The sequence below is a fragment of the Paralichthys olivaceus genome, chromosome 4 (assembly GCF_024713975.1).
Source record: "Paralichthys olivaceus isolate ysfri-2021 chromosome 4, ASM2471397v2, whole genome shotgun sequence".
NCBI lineage: Eukaryota > Metazoa > Chordata > Actinopteri > Pleuronectiformes > Paralichthyidae > Paralichthys > Paralichthys olivaceus.
Window position 1 is genome coordinate 1,043,715 of NC_091096.1, and position 19,307 is coordinate 1,063,021.

General features: G+C 45.1%; 2 protein-coding genes across 4 annotated transcripts; both read right to left on the bottom strand.

Annotated features, from left to right (window-relative positions):
- Positions 1–35: 35 nt before the first annotated feature.
- On the bottom strand, positions 36–11,059 carry hira (histone cell cycle regulator a). 2 transcript variants are annotated; one of them, XM_069523274.1, is made up of 25 exons: positions 10,744–11,059; positions 9,854–9,916; positions 9,442–9,552; positions 9,102–9,192; positions 8,818–8,912; positions 8,515–8,610; positions 8,085–8,245; positions 7,779–7,946; positions 7,575–7,688; positions 7,271–7,341; positions 7,016–7,121; positions 6,545–6,766; positions 5,886–5,971; positions 5,580–5,777; positions 5,337–5,480; positions 5,007–5,223; positions 4,640–4,747; positions 4,271–4,419; positions 4,002–4,163; positions 3,842–3,900; positions 3,509–3,614; positions 3,068–3,190; positions 2,764–2,927; positions 2,569–2,657; positions 36–2,211 (listed from the first exon to the last, which is right to left on the bottom strand). In XM_069523274.1, exons 1-25 carry the CDS (start codon positions 10,778–10,780, stop codon positions 2,095–2,097), a joined length of 3,057 nt encoding a protein of 1,018 aa, XP_069379375.1. In that variant the 5' UTR covers positions 10,781–11,059; the 3' UTR covers positions 36–2,094. The 2 variants fall into 2 exon arrangements, with proteins under 2 accessions (XP_069379375.1, XP_069379374.1); XM_069523273.1 differs by having other exon boundaries at positions 5,325–5,480.
- A 1,105-nt stretch (positions 11,060–12,164) lies between these two features.
- On the bottom strand, positions 12,165–19,229 carry slc2a8 (solute carrier family 2 member 8). 2 transcript variants are annotated; one of them, XM_020109054.2, is made up of 10 exons: positions 18,822–19,229; positions 17,924–18,086; positions 17,277–17,483; positions 16,742–16,841; positions 14,865–15,076; positions 14,563–14,712; positions 14,281–14,389; positions 14,030–14,185; positions 13,672–13,817; positions 12,165–13,335 (listed from the first exon to the last, which is right to left on the bottom strand). In XM_020109054.2, the coding sequence occupies exons 1-10, from the start codon at positions 18,914–18,916 to the stop codon at positions 13,189–13,191; spliced, it is 1,485 nt and encodes a 494-aa protein (XP_019964613.2). In that variant the 5' UTR covers positions 18,917–19,229; the 3' UTR covers positions 12,165–13,188. The 2 variants fall into 2 exon arrangements, with proteins under 2 accessions (XP_019964613.2, XP_069379385.1); XM_069523284.1 differs by lacking the exon at positions 18,822–19,229 and adding an exon at positions 18,342–18,412.
- Between the last annotated feature and the right edge of the window lie 78 nt (positions 19,230–19,307).

Sequence of the window (19,307 nt, forward strand, 5' to 3'; positions counted from 1 at the left end):
TCTTATGAGTGAAGAAAAACGACCAAAAGCCCAAATGTTCCTCATTTGTTTAATTTTAAGTTTCTTTCATCAAAAGCAAAAAAGATCCGCTTTTTCTTTTCTTATAGAAAATGGAAACAAAAGAAATTTGCCTCGTACAAACATTTAAAAATGACAAACAGAAAAAAAGAAAGAAGAAGAAATGCTGTACAGAGGGGATTCACACAAACACACACACACAGAGCTGCTGCAGACAAACACAAGAACTTAAATTCTTCAAGTGAAGTTTGAAACCTGTTAAAATGTCAAGTTAATGGATGTGAGACAAAAATAAACAACTTTTCCCCCTTAAGTCCTGAAAATCTGATTTTCAGTGGTTTTTACCGGCACACGATACAAAGTGAAACAAAAAAAAGAAAGAAAAGAATCAGCCTGTAAAAGTGTCGGCTGCGTTTCTAACTCGAGCTTATTTACAGAAGAGACGCATCCAAATAATCCATATAACATTTCTCCACTGGTTCTCTGATGCTCACATGATCTCAGGAATAAGACGACGCTACGATCTAAACGCTCGAACACTGATTCAGAGTAAACAAGCAGAATTTATAGTGTTTGACGGTGACGGAGTTTAACGGGAACACGCAGGAGAGGATTCTGACACGTGAATGTTTCTGATGCAAAGTGGTTCAAATAAAATCTGTTGACTTGTTTGTTTCAGAAAACATTTCAGTTCAGATAAACACCTGCAGGACGAGACAGGACGGAAAATATGATGTGAAATGTCCTTAATAAAGATTAATAACTTTATTTATCCATCACAACAAAATGTGACTGAGCTCATTCACTGTTAAATCCTCGGTTAACAAAACGTCGGATGTTTTTGATTTTTGAGCCGTGACGTGACTTTAAAATGTCTTTCAATAAAAAAAGGCGTCCAGCTTCTTTTTTTTTTTTTTTTTTACTATTTGGTCTCCGTCCACAACAAAACGTTGTCCTTTCAACACTTGTGACCATGTGATGTAAACAGGAAGTAGATTGTCTCCTCTGCAGTTCGTGGCTTAGTTACAGAAAAGAACAGCGGTGGTGAAAAGTCAGAGCAGGGATTTCTGTTCTCTGAGCGACGACGAGGTGGAAGTGTTAGCGGCGCTTTGTCTTCGCCGCTGGAGTCATGTGACTGATGAGAACCAATCAGGAAGAGAACGTCGTTTACTGAAGTCTCAGTTTCTGTTGGTCCAGATTAAAACACAACCCCAGAGTTTTCAAACTAAAACCAGTTTACACAAGTCTCTGGTTCAGAGGCTGGAGAACTCTCACCAGGCGTAACCACGGCAACCATGCCAAAGACTTTAAAAAAAAAGTTAAACGTGTCAGTGTGGGCGGAGCCGGACTCTGATTAATGTTCATGTTAAACCAAACGTGAAATCAGTTGGGTTCGATTTCTAACATCTACACGGTCGTTTTTATTGATTTGAATCAGTAGCAAAGTGAAATCACTTTAACATCTGAGATCCCTTTCTGACTCCATTTCCCAGAGATCCATCCTGTCCGTCAGTGCGGTGGGGGTGTGGAGTTAAGTTTCTCGCTGTGGCGTTCCGTCCGTCACTTTTGAAGGCAGCCAGGAAACCGTCACAGATTCAGCGACGTCAGCCTCTGTGCTGTGTGTTCTCCACCCGGCAGAAACTGGTGTGTGTTCACGTCGACACTTGAAGGCATCACTTTGGGACAAGCATATTGCTCCTCTACCTCCACTCTGACTCACATTCGTCTTCCACGAGCGTCTCAGCTCAAGACGACAGGACCTTTTCTGTCTCTGCGTTTCTCTCCGAAGGTTCATGATTAGCAGGAGGGAGGTGCATAGGTCAGAAAACAGACAAAAGACGTTAGTGAACAAATGTGATAAGAAGAAAAAAAAAAAAACGAAGAAGAAGAAGAAGCACCCATTTGTCCCCAGTGAGCGACGGCACTGAAACGTCCCAGTGAGTAAAAAGCTGTGACTGGCCTCAGCCTCAACAGCGTTTCAAGCTTCCCAAGTTGATGAAACAGTCAGAGTTTACCCGAGCCGAGACAAACAAACTACTTCCACGACGAGTCCGAGTGTGTGAGTCAGTGTGAGTGTTATTTGTTGCGCAGCAGCTCCAGCTGGTCCTGGTACTCCGTGAACAGTCTCTGGAATCGCAGGTTTTCTCCGATGACGGGTAAAACCTCCCGCAGCAACTCCCGCTTACGCAGACCCTGAAAACACAGAGGACAAGATAACGTTAAGACCGAGAGCGATGTCTGCTTCTCCCTGAAACACTCATGGAGGCGAAATGCTCTTAGTCTGAGTTTCAAAGAGTTTCAGACAATGACGGAGCGAAGTCGATATGACAGCAGAGTTTCACTGATGAGAATAACTATGAAGAAGGTTCGGACCCAGAGGACGTTCTCACAGAGCAAACCTTCATGAGGTTTATTTACGTTAAGACGTTAAAGTTTTTGTAAACGTCGGTCGGATCTTCAGCAAACCTCGGACAGAAGGTTTCAGAGTTTTTTCCAGCCCCTCAGGTCGTAACGTGTTAACCGATGAGCAGCAGGGCGTCGCTAACGTACCAGAGTCGTGGGCTCCCAGGACGTGGCAGCAGATTTGTGGACGGGACCCAGCAGCTCCTTACAGAGTTCTCTGAGACGATACTCTGAGCCTGGGGGGAGGAGACACACAAACTGTCAGAGGAGGCGTTGATCTCTTCACACTTCAGTATTACGTTCATCAAAGTAGTAAGTGATGAGACAGAAATGGTTCAGAACCTTCGTTGACGAGGAATCGGGCGTAGATGAGTAGCCAGTATCGATACTCCTGCGCCGACTGCAGGGCCAGAGCCGACGCCAGCTGATTCTCTAGGAAGGCCAGCGTCATGCTCTGCTGGAGGTGGTGAGGAGTGGAGGAGAGCCGGGACGCCAGACGACCAGCACTGCAGGGACCAGAGAGTTTCTCATCATCATCATCACTGACATGAAGACACGGTTTAAATCCTCTGCTGCCTCAGTGTGAAACATGCTCTTATAATCGAGGACACGTTGAGTTTGAGAGTCTGACTAAAATCTGTCGTACTTGAGGTTGCGTCCCTGCATCACAGCCAGTGGCCCAGAGGACACAGGTGCATCATGGGTAGGTAGGCAGCTCCTGAAGTCTGCACACTGAACCAGCGAGTCTCCTTTATCTGCTATCAGAGTCCTGAGCGAGACAGAGAACAGGTTATTAACTATAAAAAACAAAAACACATTTCAATGTATACATCTACAAATATAAAAACACAGTATTACTTGTAGTAGATGATTTGGCTCCATGTGCCTTGTTTGTATTTTATTTCTACTCTTTCTTTTAGAGACACTTCACCACTAGATGTCACTAAATCCTATACACTGAACCTTTAAGGCAAAAAACTATCATTTCCAAATTTCAGGAGCTTCTGTCCATAATTCACAACAGCTGCATACGTGTGACGCTCAAACAAACGCGAGAACAAAACCAGCGCAGCATTCGGCGTCTCACCAAGTCTCGAGCGAGGAGCTGAAGCAGTACGACTTCCCGTTGGAGAGTCCGATGACGGGGACCCCCTGCTGAGTCAGCAGAGACTGAGACACGGTGATGTCAACACCTGCAAACAAGACGTTTTTAGTGACAAAGAACACGACTGGACTCTGCAGACTCACTCAGGATTATTGTGATAAATGAATCCGTCAAACATCTCAAACATTTAAATAATGAAGAAAGACAGAAAGAACCCATTTTAAATGAACACCTCAATAAAACCTGTTGTTCTTGTTCTCGTGTTTCTAAGTGTATTTCCTACAATGATACAAACTGTTCCTGGACGTGTCTCACCAGATAAAATGTTCCGCAGAGACTCGTTCTTCACCAGAGCCTTCTGTTTCTGAACGTCCCTGCAAAGACAAACAGATAAATAAAGTGAAACCGGTTTAAAAGACCAACCACCCGTAACACATCCTGAATAAATACACTATCAACGTGGACGAGCACTGACCAGACGGAGAGTGTCGCTCCAGCCGTCAGAGCCATGACGAAGTGGGCCGCACAGTGCAGAGCGGACACAGGTGTGCCCAGCTGGATGGCAGGAAGCAGCCGTCGACCGCAGGACGAGAACACAGACAACATCCTGTCCTCGCAGGCGACGGCAAGGACGTCACTGAGGAGGAAGAGCAGGGAAAAAATGATTCTGTGTTGTTGATGAACAGAAGAAGTGAATCGACTGAAGACTCATCATCTGCTTGACGTCTGAGCGGAGCCTCGAACCTGCTTCCTGCAGCGGTGACCACTGAGCTGGGCAGCAGCGTGTTCCACTCTCGTCCGTCTCTGGAGCATCGCAGCTGACTGAGCTTCGAACCCGCCACCACCGACACCTCGTTCTCCACCTCCAGGAACACCGACGGCTCCATGCTCACCTTCACACAAACACACACTTTCCATCAATGACTGTACCACCTACATTGTTAGCAGATGGACCAAACTAAAAATTCTAAAATATGCATGGCTTCATTTCTGAAAGTTCGATATCCTGCAGCCAACTGAACATAAAGTGGTTCTAGAAATAAAATAAGTTCTTCCGGTGGGACACAAATACTGAATCCACCGATAACGAGACGGGATCAGACGGTGTTTTACCTGCAGACTGAAGGATTTCTGTGTTTTTGGTGTCGGGAGTCTGAGAACAGCGACAGGAGCTGGAGCAGCCGTCACTCTGGTCGGCTCCCGCTCTGCTGGAGGAGTCACCTGACAGGAAGAGGAAGCACGACACACTCGTTATCGTTCTCTGGAGCGCCACGCATCTATTCCCAGAGCACCTTCCACCTAAAACTTGAACGAGACTTTTAAATACAACTTTCTACTCAATTTACAGTTGTTCTTAAAAATTATTTTTATTAACGTAATAAAATCTCCACAAGCTACACACATTCTCACTTTAATGTTTTTCAAAGGAACCAAATGGATCTTTTGTTCTTCGATAATTTACCGGACCACCCGTCTCTACCTGAGTGAAGGGTTGGGCAATGGGAGCGGCTATCTTGTCTTTCCTGGGCCGTCCCTTCTTCCTCTTCTCCACCACCTCTGCTGCGTCCATCAGCAGCTCCGGCTTCCTCTTGCTGAACGACAGGTTTTTGTTGATGGCGGCCATCTTGTCCTCGCTGTCGCTGCTGGTTTCTTCTTTGGCTTTTACGTCTTTCAGGACAGAGATACTGTCTTTGGGCCTGATGGACAAACAGAAAAGTCTCAGTTTGTTTTGAAAACAGGTTTTTCTCTTTTCAAAGTTCTGCTACCTCACATTGATGACATTTTAAATGTACTTCACTTGAACTGAGACCTGTCTAGAGGCACTAGTCCAGAGATGGAGGTGATGACGGCCGTGACCCCCGGCGTGGCCTTTGACCTCTCTGTGAACCTGGAGTCCAAAGCTTTCATGGGCTCAATCTTGGAGGCAGAAGTGAGCAGCAGAGTGGATTTCACACTGGAACAAGATGAAGAGAAGGAAGTTGACAAGGAAATCAAGAACGATATTCATGAAAAATGACGAGAACAGAAAATCACACTGAAGTTGTCTGCCTACCCATCTTTATTGTCCTCCAGGCCCTTGGCCCCGCTCACTGCAGGGGAGGTGAGCATTGGGTCATTGCCGGGCCTCAGCCCCAGACAGGAGGCCTGTCCTGGGCTGGAGTCAGAGCTGAGCTGAGGGGTGAGATGATTGGACATGGAGGAGCCCGAGGGCAGGATGGGAACGCTGTTGAACAGAGCCGGTGAAAAATCCCTGCAGAGAGAGATGGACAGTGATGAACTGCTCCGTGGTCCTGTGAATGAAGGTGATCAGTTCTGACCACGACGTTAAAGAGTCAGACGGGGTTTCATGTCGTCTCACCCTGTGTCCAGCTGAGCGATGCACAGTGGCGTGATCCGTCTTCTGCCGTCTGCGGTTCTTGTCTCCACTTGTTTCTTCAGAAGGTTCTGCACAAAATGACACATCCGAGAAATTCAAGATCCAAAAATATCAGAAAAAGTTTTTCAAATTATAAAACCATGAATATCTGAACATGTGCCAATTCTGATGTTGGTGGTTCTGCAGCTATTCTCTGCATCTACTGTCCTAATATCTGAAGGTTCTTTCACACCTGGTTTGGTTCACTTTTGGACCAATCACAGGAAGTAGAGACAGCATTGATCTAGTGTGGAGTACTGTAGTACTGTGGAGTACTGTAGTACAGTGGAGTACTGTAGTACTGTGGAGTACTGTAGTACAGTGGAGTACTGTAGTAGTGTGGAGTACTGTCGTACAGATCAGATGAAACATGAACAAACACATGACGTTTAGTTATGTTTCTCAATATCCTCTTTTCTTGTTATGTTAAAGTTCTATAACTCTAATTTATTCCAGTGTGTGAAACTGAGACTCAGTCAGTAAAATAAATATTTTAATGGATAAAAATTCTTGAATCTATAATGAGTTCATCATGATTCATTATCAAATGCCTCAGACTTCTGACTTTGACCCTTTGAAGATAATTAATTTCAGTCTCCCACCTTCCTGATGTCCTCCAGAGACTCTCCGTTCATCACGCTGTTGAGTTTGGGGGCGGAGGATTCGGGCCCAGCGCTGCCCAGTCCTGCGTTGGCCTGGGCCGAGTTCTGTCGCTCCTGCTGGTATTTGAGCATCTCGGGGTTCTCGATGATGGTGGTGGAGAGCTGAGCCTCAGTGCTGGTTATAGCCAGACTCTTCCCGTAGATGTTCTGGTGAATGCTGTTCTGTACGTCAGAGGAAGAGAGAGGACAACTTTGATTTGGGTTCTTTTGGTACTTGATAGAACAATAGACACAAGTGTAGCTTCATGGGAGTAGTAGTTTCCCCTGTGCTCACAAAGTAAAGTTTATGTTTCAGTTTTCTATCGAAGCTTCTGTGGCTGAAAATCTCTTCTCCGTCTGTGACAGTTGATTTTGTGTATTTAATCATTCAATGTGTTGGTGTCTGATGTGAGTTCATCACGTGTGTCTCACCTTCTCCTCCTCGCTCAGTGGGTCTCCCAGTTCATCCAATGAGAAGTCCAAGTAGGCCACAGTTCCGTCCATGGAACACACCAACATCCCCAGACCCGTCAGAGTCCTGACACACACAAATTGACTTTTACTCAAGAAAAATCTTTAGTTTTTAAAATGTCCTGTTTCTGGGTGAGTGGTGTCGTTACAGTATTACGTCTGAGGACAAGTGAACCAGACACAGATTCTCGTGTATGTGTAGTTGACGTAACTCACCAGGAAATGTCCATAATCGATTTATCGAAGAGATCGTGAATGACCACCAGGGGACGCTTCAGTGAGGTCAGCTGGAGAGAGGGAAGACGTCAGTACACTGAAGTCGAGTGTGAGCTGCTCAATGATTCATCTGAACTTGAATATTACATTCGTCCATTTGAATATGGAGGGTTATACTTATTTTATAAGTTTATATTTTTACTGAGATGGATCATCTCTGTTTGTCTGAGCAGATTAAAATCATCACCAAAGACAAAAGTGAGGCCTGAAATCTTCAACCATGAGGTAAACTTTAAAAACTGACCCAGACTGAGAGCGATCTGTCTTTGCTGCCGACAGCGCAGCAGCAGTACGGACAGCTGGGTTTCGGGGAGCTGCCGTTCTTCTGTTTCTTCTTAAAGATCTTTGGGTTGAATTTCTGCAGAGAAGAAACAGAAACGTCAGAACGTGGAGAAGATCTGAGGAAGAAAATCTTCAATGTATGAACACGAGGGTAAAACTCCCTCACCACCACGGTGACTGCTTTACGGTGTCCCACGAAGTCCATGTTGGTCTTCCAGCCGTCCCTTTCCACGATCTGGGCCGTGGGGCCAGAGTTGTTCATGGCGTGAGCCGACACCAGATACTGACCATCCGGAGACCAGGACAGACGCAAGACGTGGGTCGTCCCACCGCACTGAGACACAGACAGAGAGAGAAGAGTGTGACACTGTGCATGTAACAGGACAGAATCTACAGATCAACCTGAAGAAATGAGTGAAAACACACGATGAGCACGAACGTTTCCACAAAGTGAAAACGTGTGTTTCCGTACCTCACTGAAGGGTTTGGTGATGTTAGCCTCCATCTGCCAGTCCACCGTCCTCCATACCTTCAGGCTGTGGTCGTCGGCCTGGGAGGCGATGTATTTCCCCACTGGGTCCCACGTCAGGCCCTTAACCAGCCCAGTGTGTCCTCGCAGACATGTCACCATCTCTGGAGACACAAAGACACAGAGGGACACGGATGATGAGATTGCAAGAAATAAATCCTGCTAATGACAAGCAACATAGTGATTAAACAAAAAGAACAGATTAATAAAAAGAAAATACATAGAAACTACATCAGTTTTTAAATAACATTATTTTCTATTAACGACGTGTTTAAAAACACAGTTCTGATCGATCCGCGGCTCCATTTAACCGGTCGAGCGTTATGTTGTAGATGTGACGCTGCAGCTCTAATTTCAGACCAGAGTCTCCTACCTGGGAATTTACGAGCGTTCCAGATGACGATGGTGTTGTCGACGCTGCAGGAGGCCAGCCACACGTCATGAGGAGACCACGCCACGTCCATCACATCTACAAATAACACACACACACACAGACACACACACACAGACATCACTGTGTGAGTCTACAGAAAAGTCACAAGTCAAAATGTTACAAGACACAAGTTTGTGATGTGTCCACACGTGTTTTATGTGTGTTACAGTAAATCACCTGGACATTGTTTAATCTGTGGAAGCATAGTGTCTGTACAATCGGAATTGTTTATTGTTGTCGTACCTCCGGTGTGATTCCTCAGGATGGTGACACACCTCCACTGCTCCACGTTGGCCAGTTTACTGCTCGACCCGAACACTGTGCTCGGACCGATGTATCTGCAGACACACACACACACATACACAGTCAACACAAACGTGCAGCTCTGACTCTTCAGGGACAAGAACCGATACTTTGCACTTAAGTATATAGGTGTGTGTGTGTGTGTGTGTGTGTGTATCGTTACATCCCTACTTCCATATAAAAACAACTGAAACGTTTTTTGATCAGTGTGTGTTTGAACGTACGCAGCTCTCCTCCACACCATGACCAGCTTGTCGTCTCCTCCTGATGCCAGGTACAGTCCATTGTTGGACCAGCGCACACAGTTCACACACGCTGCAGAGACACACACTCGTGTTAACTTCCATAGTTTGACGTCAGAACACGTCCTTTACAAGACAAGACATTTCTGAACAGCACAATAGTATTTTACTCAATAAACCCAAAGAAATCAGAGAGAAGACTTGCAGAACTACCTGGAGACATGTGGTGGATCAATCAACAAGTATCACAGCTCACCAAACATTTCTACGCTCAACAGGACGATCGGAATCAACTACAGCTATTACAGATAACGCAGGTTACCTAGGTGATTGTCCATCTGGCAAAGCATTTTGGGAATATTTTCATTCTTCTCGTCCTCCTCTTTGAGGACCGGCGCCATGTTCCAGATCATCACCTTCCCAGAATCTTCCCCTGAAAACAAAACCAACATTTAGAAAAAACAACAAACCCACACACACACACACAAAACCCACACACACACACACACACACACACACACACACACTGCTGACTTTGTGTTTCATGAGGCGGAGGATAAGACCTCCACCCAAAACACTTCTGCAGGTTCAGGAGATTTATCTGAAAACCTCTCACAGGAGGAGGAGGGCATTTAAATAAATCTCTGACCTGAGGCCACAGGATGACAGATAATGATGAACATCCAGTGCCAGCTTTAAAAAGTGTCAGTAAACCAGTGAAGCATTTCTCTTACCTTGTCCACCGGTCGCAAATTTTGTGCCATCAGGGTGAATGTCAACTGAAAATATGGGTTTGCCTGTGAAACACGTGTGAGACGAGTCAGTATCAACAACACAGACTTTCAAATCATCATTATTATCACGTTATCTGATAAATATGTCAGTTATGAGTGAATTTATCAACGAAACATGTTCACTACAACATTTTACTGGGTTTTATTATTTGTACTTCACTTGTGTGAATATCGTTTCCTTATTACGTGACTTTATTGTTATTGTGAGATACGAGATGTTTGATATAAGAAATAAACTTATGATAATTATCATCGTTATTCCGTTAACCTGCTGGTTGTTTGTATTCCAGATTCTCTGGGAAGGTTTTTTAGTTACTGGAGGTTTAAATGTAGATGAACTGAACACTTTAAAAACATAGATTCTTTATAAGCAGCTGGATTCTTCCATGTGAGACCTCGTTAGCTTCCCCCTGAACCTGAACTCCTCTCCCGGAGAACTTTACCGACTGACAGCTCCCAGGATTCACCCGCAGCGGGTCAGTGTCTCCACGTGAACCCGAAGAGCTGAGACTAAAACCAAACGGCTTCGTGGAGGAGTCGAAGTTTAAGATGGAGTCACAACAACTTGGGGCTTTCAGCAAGTTAAGCTAACGGGGCATCCGAGCTAGCCGGGACGAGCTAACAGGCTAACCAGCTAGCTGCGGTTAGCAAACATTAAGATGGCAGAGGGGCTGCGGGGACAAACACACCGGGTGCGTTTTATACTTGTTGACTTTAATCCGGTTTAAAAGACACAAACGAGTCGAAGTGGAGTGGAGCTCCGCCACCGAGCCTCCTGGATCCAGCCCCTCCCGACAACAAAAGCCCAAGTTGGTCCGGCGGGTCCTCACCGTTGTGGCTCACCCAGCTCGGCTTCAGCAGCTTCATGGTCACCGACTTTCTTTACCGTCCTCCGGCCTGAGCTCCAGATAGAGCCCGTCCAGCGGGCGGCACCGGGCGGAGAGCGGGACTCTGACCTCCGGCTCTTCGTCTCAAACTGTGTCCGACACTTGTCCGCGTGTGTGCCCGAGCTCCATCACCTCCGCGGCGGCAGCGGCAGCAGCATCATCATCCCCGAGACTCCGAGCCCGAGCAACGGCGGCGCACCGGAGGCGAACCCGGACCGAGAGCGAGGTGACACCGGGGGCAGCTCAGGAAGCGTTTCCGCTGCTTTTGACCGCGCACCGGAAACGCGTGTGGCGCAGCTGTCACAATAATCCCGCCGGGTTCCGGCTCTAAAGGATTAGATATGAAAACGAAACTCAAACACATCTTTTTACTGATCACATGTTTTTAACTTTCTTTAGTGAAATCAACTAAATACAAGAACAACGTGTATCAGCGACTTTGCCACGAGATTTATCAGACAGGGGTTTTATTTTGAAAAGGCTTATAACCTGTTATGCGGAAACTCAGAATTCAAACTTCACAGAAAAGTATCAAGTGTTTTTAATGTTTTTAATTTAATTTGATTTAATGTGAGAATCCGAGAATCCAGAAAACCCTCCAGCCCTGAGACATGTCCGCGAGAAGTGCAGTAAATAAAGAATACAAACTTAAATGAGCGTAAATCATCAAACTGAGGCACAACACAGGTTCCATTTACTCCCCTGCAGCTCTGAGCTGCTCCAAATCACAACTGACAGAAAATCATATCAAATAGAATCATCTCACTAAAACAGATTGGGTGCAGACTTTCAAAGAAAAAAGATGGATAGACACTTCCTCCTAAAAATCCCCAAATCTAGATTAACACGAGGCTGTGGCACAAATTGTAATTCAGGAAATAATTAATACCTAATATAATAAAAAATAAATGATCAGGAATAAAAATAAATCGGTGCAGCGTTTCTCAAAATTATAAGCACAGTTCATTTTTTAGTTTAGATAATGACAAGAATTAAAGAATAAAGACTTTTACTGCACAGTGGACCCACAAAACCTGAAGTTATTGAGAAATATATAATGTTGTATACGACTCACATTGTAAATATATGGATTTAAGATCAGTGCATCGTTACTCCAGAGTTAAATGACTAATAATAATGAACGTTTATTTTGTTGACCAGTTTATTTGAACGTCTTCCTGCTTCGTCCATCACATTTTGACATTTAACGAGTAGAGGCTGTGATTTAAAATACGATTAAAGCTGAAAATCCTCGAATCAACATGTTCCACAAACCACAGTGATTTTATTCACAGACTCAATTCACGGTAAGATTCAGTTTCACACACGTTTAGAAAGTCACAGTAGAGACACTGACACACAAAGAGCTTCATTAGATCCTGTTCAGACCGAGCACAACAGGAACTTTATTTATTGTCTCTGCTTCAGAGCTTCACCGAACTCAGAACAAACATAATTATTAAGAATTATATAAACTGTAAAAGTTGGATGATCAATTTTCAGATCATAAAAGTTAAAAAGATTATCCCAAGAGAACACTTAAAAAAACACATCCATGTTATCTCTACAGTTTTAAATCTATTGCTGATAGTGTTTGATATAATCACATAATCTTTTTTAATTTCACTCTGATGAAATAAATGACACAGTTACATAACAACAGTGTAAACAGCCAACTCAGTCTGTTTGATTTTGTTCCTGCACAAAGACGCATCTGTCCTTCAGAAGTCCCTGCTGTTCTCTGATGCTTTAGCATCGCATGAGATTTTTAAAAACATAATTTAAAATGGATAAAAAGGTATTTTTTAATTTTAAGATCAAACATGAGAACTGGAACCTCAACAGACTGAGAATATAAAGTAACCGAGAAGAAATTACAAACAACATCTATGAACATTTTAGTTTCTTTCCCCACAATAAAAAACTCTGGAATCCATTAAACTGTAATGCCGTTACTCGGTCTCTTTTGTTTTTACAAAAACCATTCAAAGTTAAATAGTTTAGAGCAGAGACCCGTGTGTCACATTAAACTTTGACTGTGTTCATGAATTCCAGCTTTACAACACATTTTAGTGCATATATCAAAAATGTCAGACTGTCCCACACACCAGAGAATTTAAACCTGCATGTGTCAATTAAGAGGTGAGGCCTGCAGGGGGCAGTGTCGAGTTATGTTCTTGGAGGTAGCAGGGGTATCGGCACCATCTTCCAACTCAGAGGTCACAGTTTCCCCCCCGAGGCCTTTTATCCGCTCGCTTTGACTCAAGCGTTTTAGTCCATTTTTAAAAAACCTATTGTTGCCGTTTGTGAAAGATTCAAACTGTGTTTATCAGTAAATCCTGAAAGTTCTTAGGACGCTGAGGATTTCCATCCAGCTGCTGGTTCAGCTCACAGACCTGAGGTTCCTCTGAACGAGGCTTCGATCTGCTCCAGCGTCTTGCCCTTGGTCTCGGGGATGAAGGCGATGGTGAAGATGACGTTGAGGATGCACATGGAGGCGAACAACCAGAAGGTTCCAGCGCTGGTGAGAAGACTCTGTAAGAGGTCAGAGACGAGGACGGATCAGACTGAGACCGAAACACAACTAATGGAACTTATTCTACCTTTGAATCACTTTTATTCTATTTGCTCTTTTCTTTTACTCTTATTTAGTTTCAAAGGCTTTTCCACAGAACTTTATATTTTTATCTTTTTGATGTCGAATGTAAAGCGTTTGGAATTACTTTGTTGTTTAAAGGTGCGATACAAATGAATTTACCTTTAACTCTGCATTTTGTTTGTAAGAATAAAAGTTCTCATGTTACGTTGAGTCGACTTTCTCATGATCGAGATGAAAACTAGAGCGGAGTTCCCCGCGGTGTTGAGACTCACCATCATATCCTGGAAGGTTTTGGTGATGACGAACGCCATGCTCCAGTTGGTCAGGACGCAGATGGCACTGCCAACCCCCCTCACTTTGACGGGGAAAATCTCCGACATGACGAGCCACGGGATCGGACCCCAGCCCAGAGCGAAACCTGCCAACACACAAAAATCCCGAGCTCATCAGCTCTGCAGATTTAAAATGTCCCCCTCTGACCGGTTCATGGTCACAGACACACGACACGAGATTTATTTCAACTCTAACATTCCTGAGATAAAACATTGAGGATGAAGAAGAGGGATGAAGAGAACAGGACATTCTCCATGATGCTGATGCGTCACAGCTGCGTGTGAGCGGCGCTCTCACCTGCGATGAAGACGGCCATGCTGGCGAGGGCCAGCCAGGCCAGGTCAGCGTGGGGCTCCTCACCAAGGAGGCTCAGCGAGGCGGGGCCATTGTGAAGCTTGGACATCAGGTAGAAGTAAACTCCGAACGCGGTGGTGCTGATCACCATGGCAACACCTTGATTATCCCGAGAGGACAAACAAAAACAATCTGTGATCACGGTGTTAAATTAAAATCAGATCAGGTTAAAGAACGACTGAGCTTTAAAATACCAGAAATGATGAGAAGGACTTTCCTTCCAGCCTTGTCCATGATCAGCGCCGCCAACGCAGTGACGACGACCTGAATCAGACCCACGATCACAGACGCCAGGTCGCTCTCCTGAAACATATCCACATCTTTATTATTGTCTATAATATACATTATTATTATTATCAATCAGTTGAATGAGTAATCATCTCTATAAAAAGACTGAGACCTGAAATCTAAAAAGTTTATCAACCAGTTCTTTTGTAAACGTGTGAATATAAAGAACAATTGAAAAACCCTCTTACCTTAAAATGAGCTTGTTCAAATATGTTCTGAGCGTAGAACATGATGGCGTTGATCCCCGTAAACTGCTGAAAGATCATCAGCATGATGCCGATCATCAGCGGCTTGTAGATGCCGGGGTCCCTCAGGTCGGACATCTGGAAACTCGAGCCCTGAGAGACAAACAAGACAGTTGTCACAGACAGAACCAGACTGTTTGACCTTTGACCTGAACTGTCTACGTCCAGCGGTGTTGTCGTGGTCAGATGTGACCTCTCACTCTGTTCTATCCTCACCGTACTTTAAAGTTCATCCTCAGACTCACCCGCTCGTCACAGGCGTTCTCGATGCGAGCGCACTCCCACTCCACGGGGGCGTCCGGCCCCCGCAGGAAGCGCAGAGCCTCCTCGGCCTCGCGCCTCTTCCCCTGTGACAGCAGGAAGCGAGGCGTCTCAGGCATGAAGCACATACAGACCATCAGCAGCGTCGGGGGGACGGAGCAGCAGATCGCCAGCCAGCGCCAATCCAGGAAGAGACCTGCAGAAGAAGTTCACACGGAGCTGAAGCTGCTTCTGATTTACTGCTCATCAGCAGAAAGTTACGACATCTGTCTACTTCTGAAATCCAGAAGTACGGGATCATATGGGATCCTGACCTTTAGCCTGTGCACTGTTTCATATGACATCGTTACTCACACTTTCTCTCAGCAGCCCCAACTCTGATCTCTGCTCACTTTGTCCAAGTGCTTGTAATATTTATGAGTTTGTGTATATTTGGTGCAGATGCAAATAACAAGTCTGAATTTAAATGTGGTTTGTTGGGACTCGTCGGAGCTCTACTGAGTTCTACTAAAATAATTTAAGTAGCATGAATTTAAGGAGCGGTCGTCCCTCGGCTTTAACGAACGACCACGAGCTGCCACTGGTCGGCGGCCGCCTCATGCAGGACACAGAGGAGCTTTGTCACGTCCAAGTTTCCTCACGAATATCTTCATCTGCTGCCTCTAAAAATATACGTTTCCCCTGATCTGATTGTTCCACTGAATCTGCCACAACGACCACAGTGTGGAGGTCTGTGCTGAACAGCAGCTGGATTGTGCGTCAGGTTATTCCAGATAGTGATCGACTTCTCTTCTTTGAGACGCGAGATAAAATTAATCTTTTAAAAACTATAAAAAGAAAATATTTGTCCAGTGTATTAAAGAGTTGTTTCTTCCAAATACAACCAAATATATACGACTTGAAACTCAAGGACTCAAGTTTAATGGTTCATCTGATCTCTGAACTTGATTTAACCATAAACAGTTTAATGTTTAACTTCCTACTTTTAAATCATCATTTGCTCCAACAGCCTCAGAGAGACCTTTAACATGATTCAAACTGAGTCTGAGTCCACTCACGCCCGCTGCGTGGTCGGAGCACCACGACTGTCATGAGACCACCAGTGTCACGTGACCAAACACGATGGGCATGCAGTTAACGAGATTAGGGAGAGGAGCCGCTGTGTGACACAGGTCGGACAGAGAGGGAGTGAATGTGATCGTATCTGAGGGCGATCGGGTCACATGACAGTCAGCTCCTGCTCGTCTCGTCAGGAGAAGCTTCTTCAAACATCACAGAGTAAATCAACACATTTCAGACAGATTGTGAGAGACAGACACACATCGCAGATAAGAGGACAGATTGTGAGAGACAGACACACATCGCAGATAAGAGGACAGATTGTGAGAGACAGACAGATAAGAGGACAGATTCTGTAACTCTGTTTTGAGCAGCTGCTGTCGTGGTGGTGGATGTTATAAAATTCAATGTTGCATCGTTTTACAGCTTTTCATTTCCAGATCACTCAGAGTTCAAACCTCCACCAGGACCAAGTCCCTTAAATCCCGTCAAGCTGCAGCAAACCACACAGACTCATAGACACCTTCTGAATGAATTCATCAGGATCCACGAGTTCTTCTCTGAGGAATCAGTCAGAAGTGAAACAGATCAAAATGTACTGAGTTATCAAGTGACCTCATCGTTCCACTAAGTTTAGAGGAAATCTGAGAAACAAACCACCGGACACGTGGAAACTTTCAGCGGAGGTAATGTCGCCTGGTTAGGCAACATTCAGAAACATCTGTTTCTATCAACCATCACCGGTCAGCTGTTATAAAATGACAGAGTACAAAGACGCCTAATGTTTTCAGAGCGTACATACCTGCCAGATAAACTCCCATGATGCCGAGCACCACCATGAGCTGCACACAGGAGCCTAACGTGCCGCGGACCCGCTCGTGTGCCATCTCAGAGATATACAGCTGTGAGAGGAGGAGAAGACAGAACGAGAAACGTTATCTGATTCATTCTTTTTTAACGAAGATTGATTTGTTTCCTGACGAATTGTTTGGATTATAAAACATCAGAAAAAAGAGAAAATGTTCAAATTACTCGAAGCTCAGAACTAAGTTCTTGATTCATGTTCAAAAACCAAATGTTTGAAATTCATCATGATACAGAAACTAATTTGATTCACTGACAATCAGAAAGTTGTCGCAGTGTTTCAGTTGAAGGTTGTTTGTCTACAACAAAGATTTTTTGCTTCACAGAGGTTTTAAAATACTCAGATATGAGGTAGAACTACCTCAGATACACAAGTAAACTCAGCTGAGTTTCATTTAATTCAATTTTCAAAGTGCATTCAATTGTCTGGAGACAGAAGCAACGTCTCAACATCAACAATCAATTCTTCTTACCGGGACGACCAGCGACGTGACTCCGCTGGCGAGGCCGGTGAGCGTTCTGCCGAGGTACAGCATCCACACGTTCTGCGCCGCGATGATGATGGTGAAGCCGAAGACGAAGGGCAGCGAGCAGAACATCAGGCTGAGCTTCCTGCCGATCTTCTCCACCATCCAGCCGCCCAGCAGGCCGCCCACCGCCGCTCCCACCGTCACGATGGACTGAAACACACGACACCTCAGGAAACGACCTCTGGAGTTCAACGTGCTTTTCACATTTGTGTTCGACCGACTTTGATATTTAAAGTTATTAAATGAACTGAGGTCGCTGCAGGGCGCGTGACATCACAAAGAGGAAGTGTGTTTTCTGTGGGAGGAGCTTCACCACAGACTTTTTAACTTTGCAGAACTTTAACATCCACAAAAAAACCTCAGCAACAAACTAGAGGAAAGAAAGTTCCTGTGTTTACTTTAAGATCCAGACGTCCGAAGAGCAAAACTTCATCTGCCTCGAATAATCACTTTAATATTTCAGGAACAATCGACACAAACCTCCACTGGACTTGTGTTACCATGACAACAGAGGCTGTGGGTGATGATGTAACTCTGCTGATAAAACGCTAGAAAAAGCTTCAGTGAATCATCAACACATGATGTCATACCCCGAACCAGCTGGCCTGGACGTCGTCGAGCCGCAGCCGCGGGTCAGAGATCTGCATGAGCTCGGGAAGAGCCGGAGAACTGTAGCCCAGCACGAAGCCGAAGCTCATCGGCCCCAGGACGGACACGAACGTGGCCAGATACAAGTTCCTGTTCTTCACCTTACTGCAGAGACACACAACAAACTTTATTTATAAAGAACTTTAACAAAGTTACTGCAAACACAGAACAATAACAACAAACTTTATTTATAAAGAACATTAACAAAGTGACCAAGTGCTCAGCAAAGAGTAGAAAAGTAAAAACCCCACAAGGCAATTTAATAAAAAGCTCAGTGATCACATTAGAGAATCTTTGAGTCTCTCTGTGTTCTTGTGAATTTGTATCTTTGTCTCTTTGAGTGTGGTGAAGTGAACTGACCTCAGGTAAGCGTCCTGCTCAGACATGTCTCTGTATCTCTGTCTCTCTGTATCTCTGTGTCTCTGTATCTTTGTCTCTCTGTGTCTTTGAGTGTGGTGAGGTGAACTGACCTCAGGTAAGCGTCCTGCTCAGACATGTCTCTGTCTCTCTGTGTCTCTGTCTCTTTGTGTCTCTGTCTCTCTGTGTCTCTGTATCTCTGTGTCTCTGTCTCTCTGTATCTTTGAGTGTGGTGAGGTGAACTGACCTCAGGTAAGCGTCCTGCTCAGACATGTCTCTGTCTCTCTGTGTCTCTGTCTCTTTGTGTCTCTGTCTCTCTGTATCTTTGTCTCTCTGTATCGTTGAGTGTGGTGAGGTGAACTGACCTCAGGTAAGCGTCCTGCTCAGACATGTCTCTGTCTCTCTGTGTCTCTGTCTCTTTGTGTCTCTGTCTCTCTGTATCTTTGTCTCTCTGTATCGTTGAGTGTGGTGAGGTGAACTGACCTCAGGTAAGCGTCCTGCTCAGACATGAGTCCGGTCGGGTCCTCCTCTCCTCCGCCGTCCTCCAGCAGCCTCCTCCGCTCACTGCGAGTCTCCATTCAGAAAACTTCAGCTTCTGTTCCGTCTTCAAACCATCAACCTCAGGTCAGACCGAGTCCCACCAACAACCACAACAACAACAACCACAACAACAACAACAACAACCACAACAACAACAACAACAACAACAACCACAACAGCAGCAGCTGGAGGAAGAGGAGGAGCCGCGGAGAATGGAACTACATGAAGCCGTGTGTGGAGCGCTGATGTCGGCCTGACCGCCCCCTGAGAGCCGAGCTGTTTCTCTGGACCCTCACTTCCTGTTACTTCCTGTTACTTTGCTTTGTCAACAACTCAGTCAGCTGATCAACCGGTGTGCTACTTCCGGGGTTGTTCTTTTCAAAGTAAAAGACTTCCGGTAGCCATCGGAACAGAGTAACGCGTCACCGT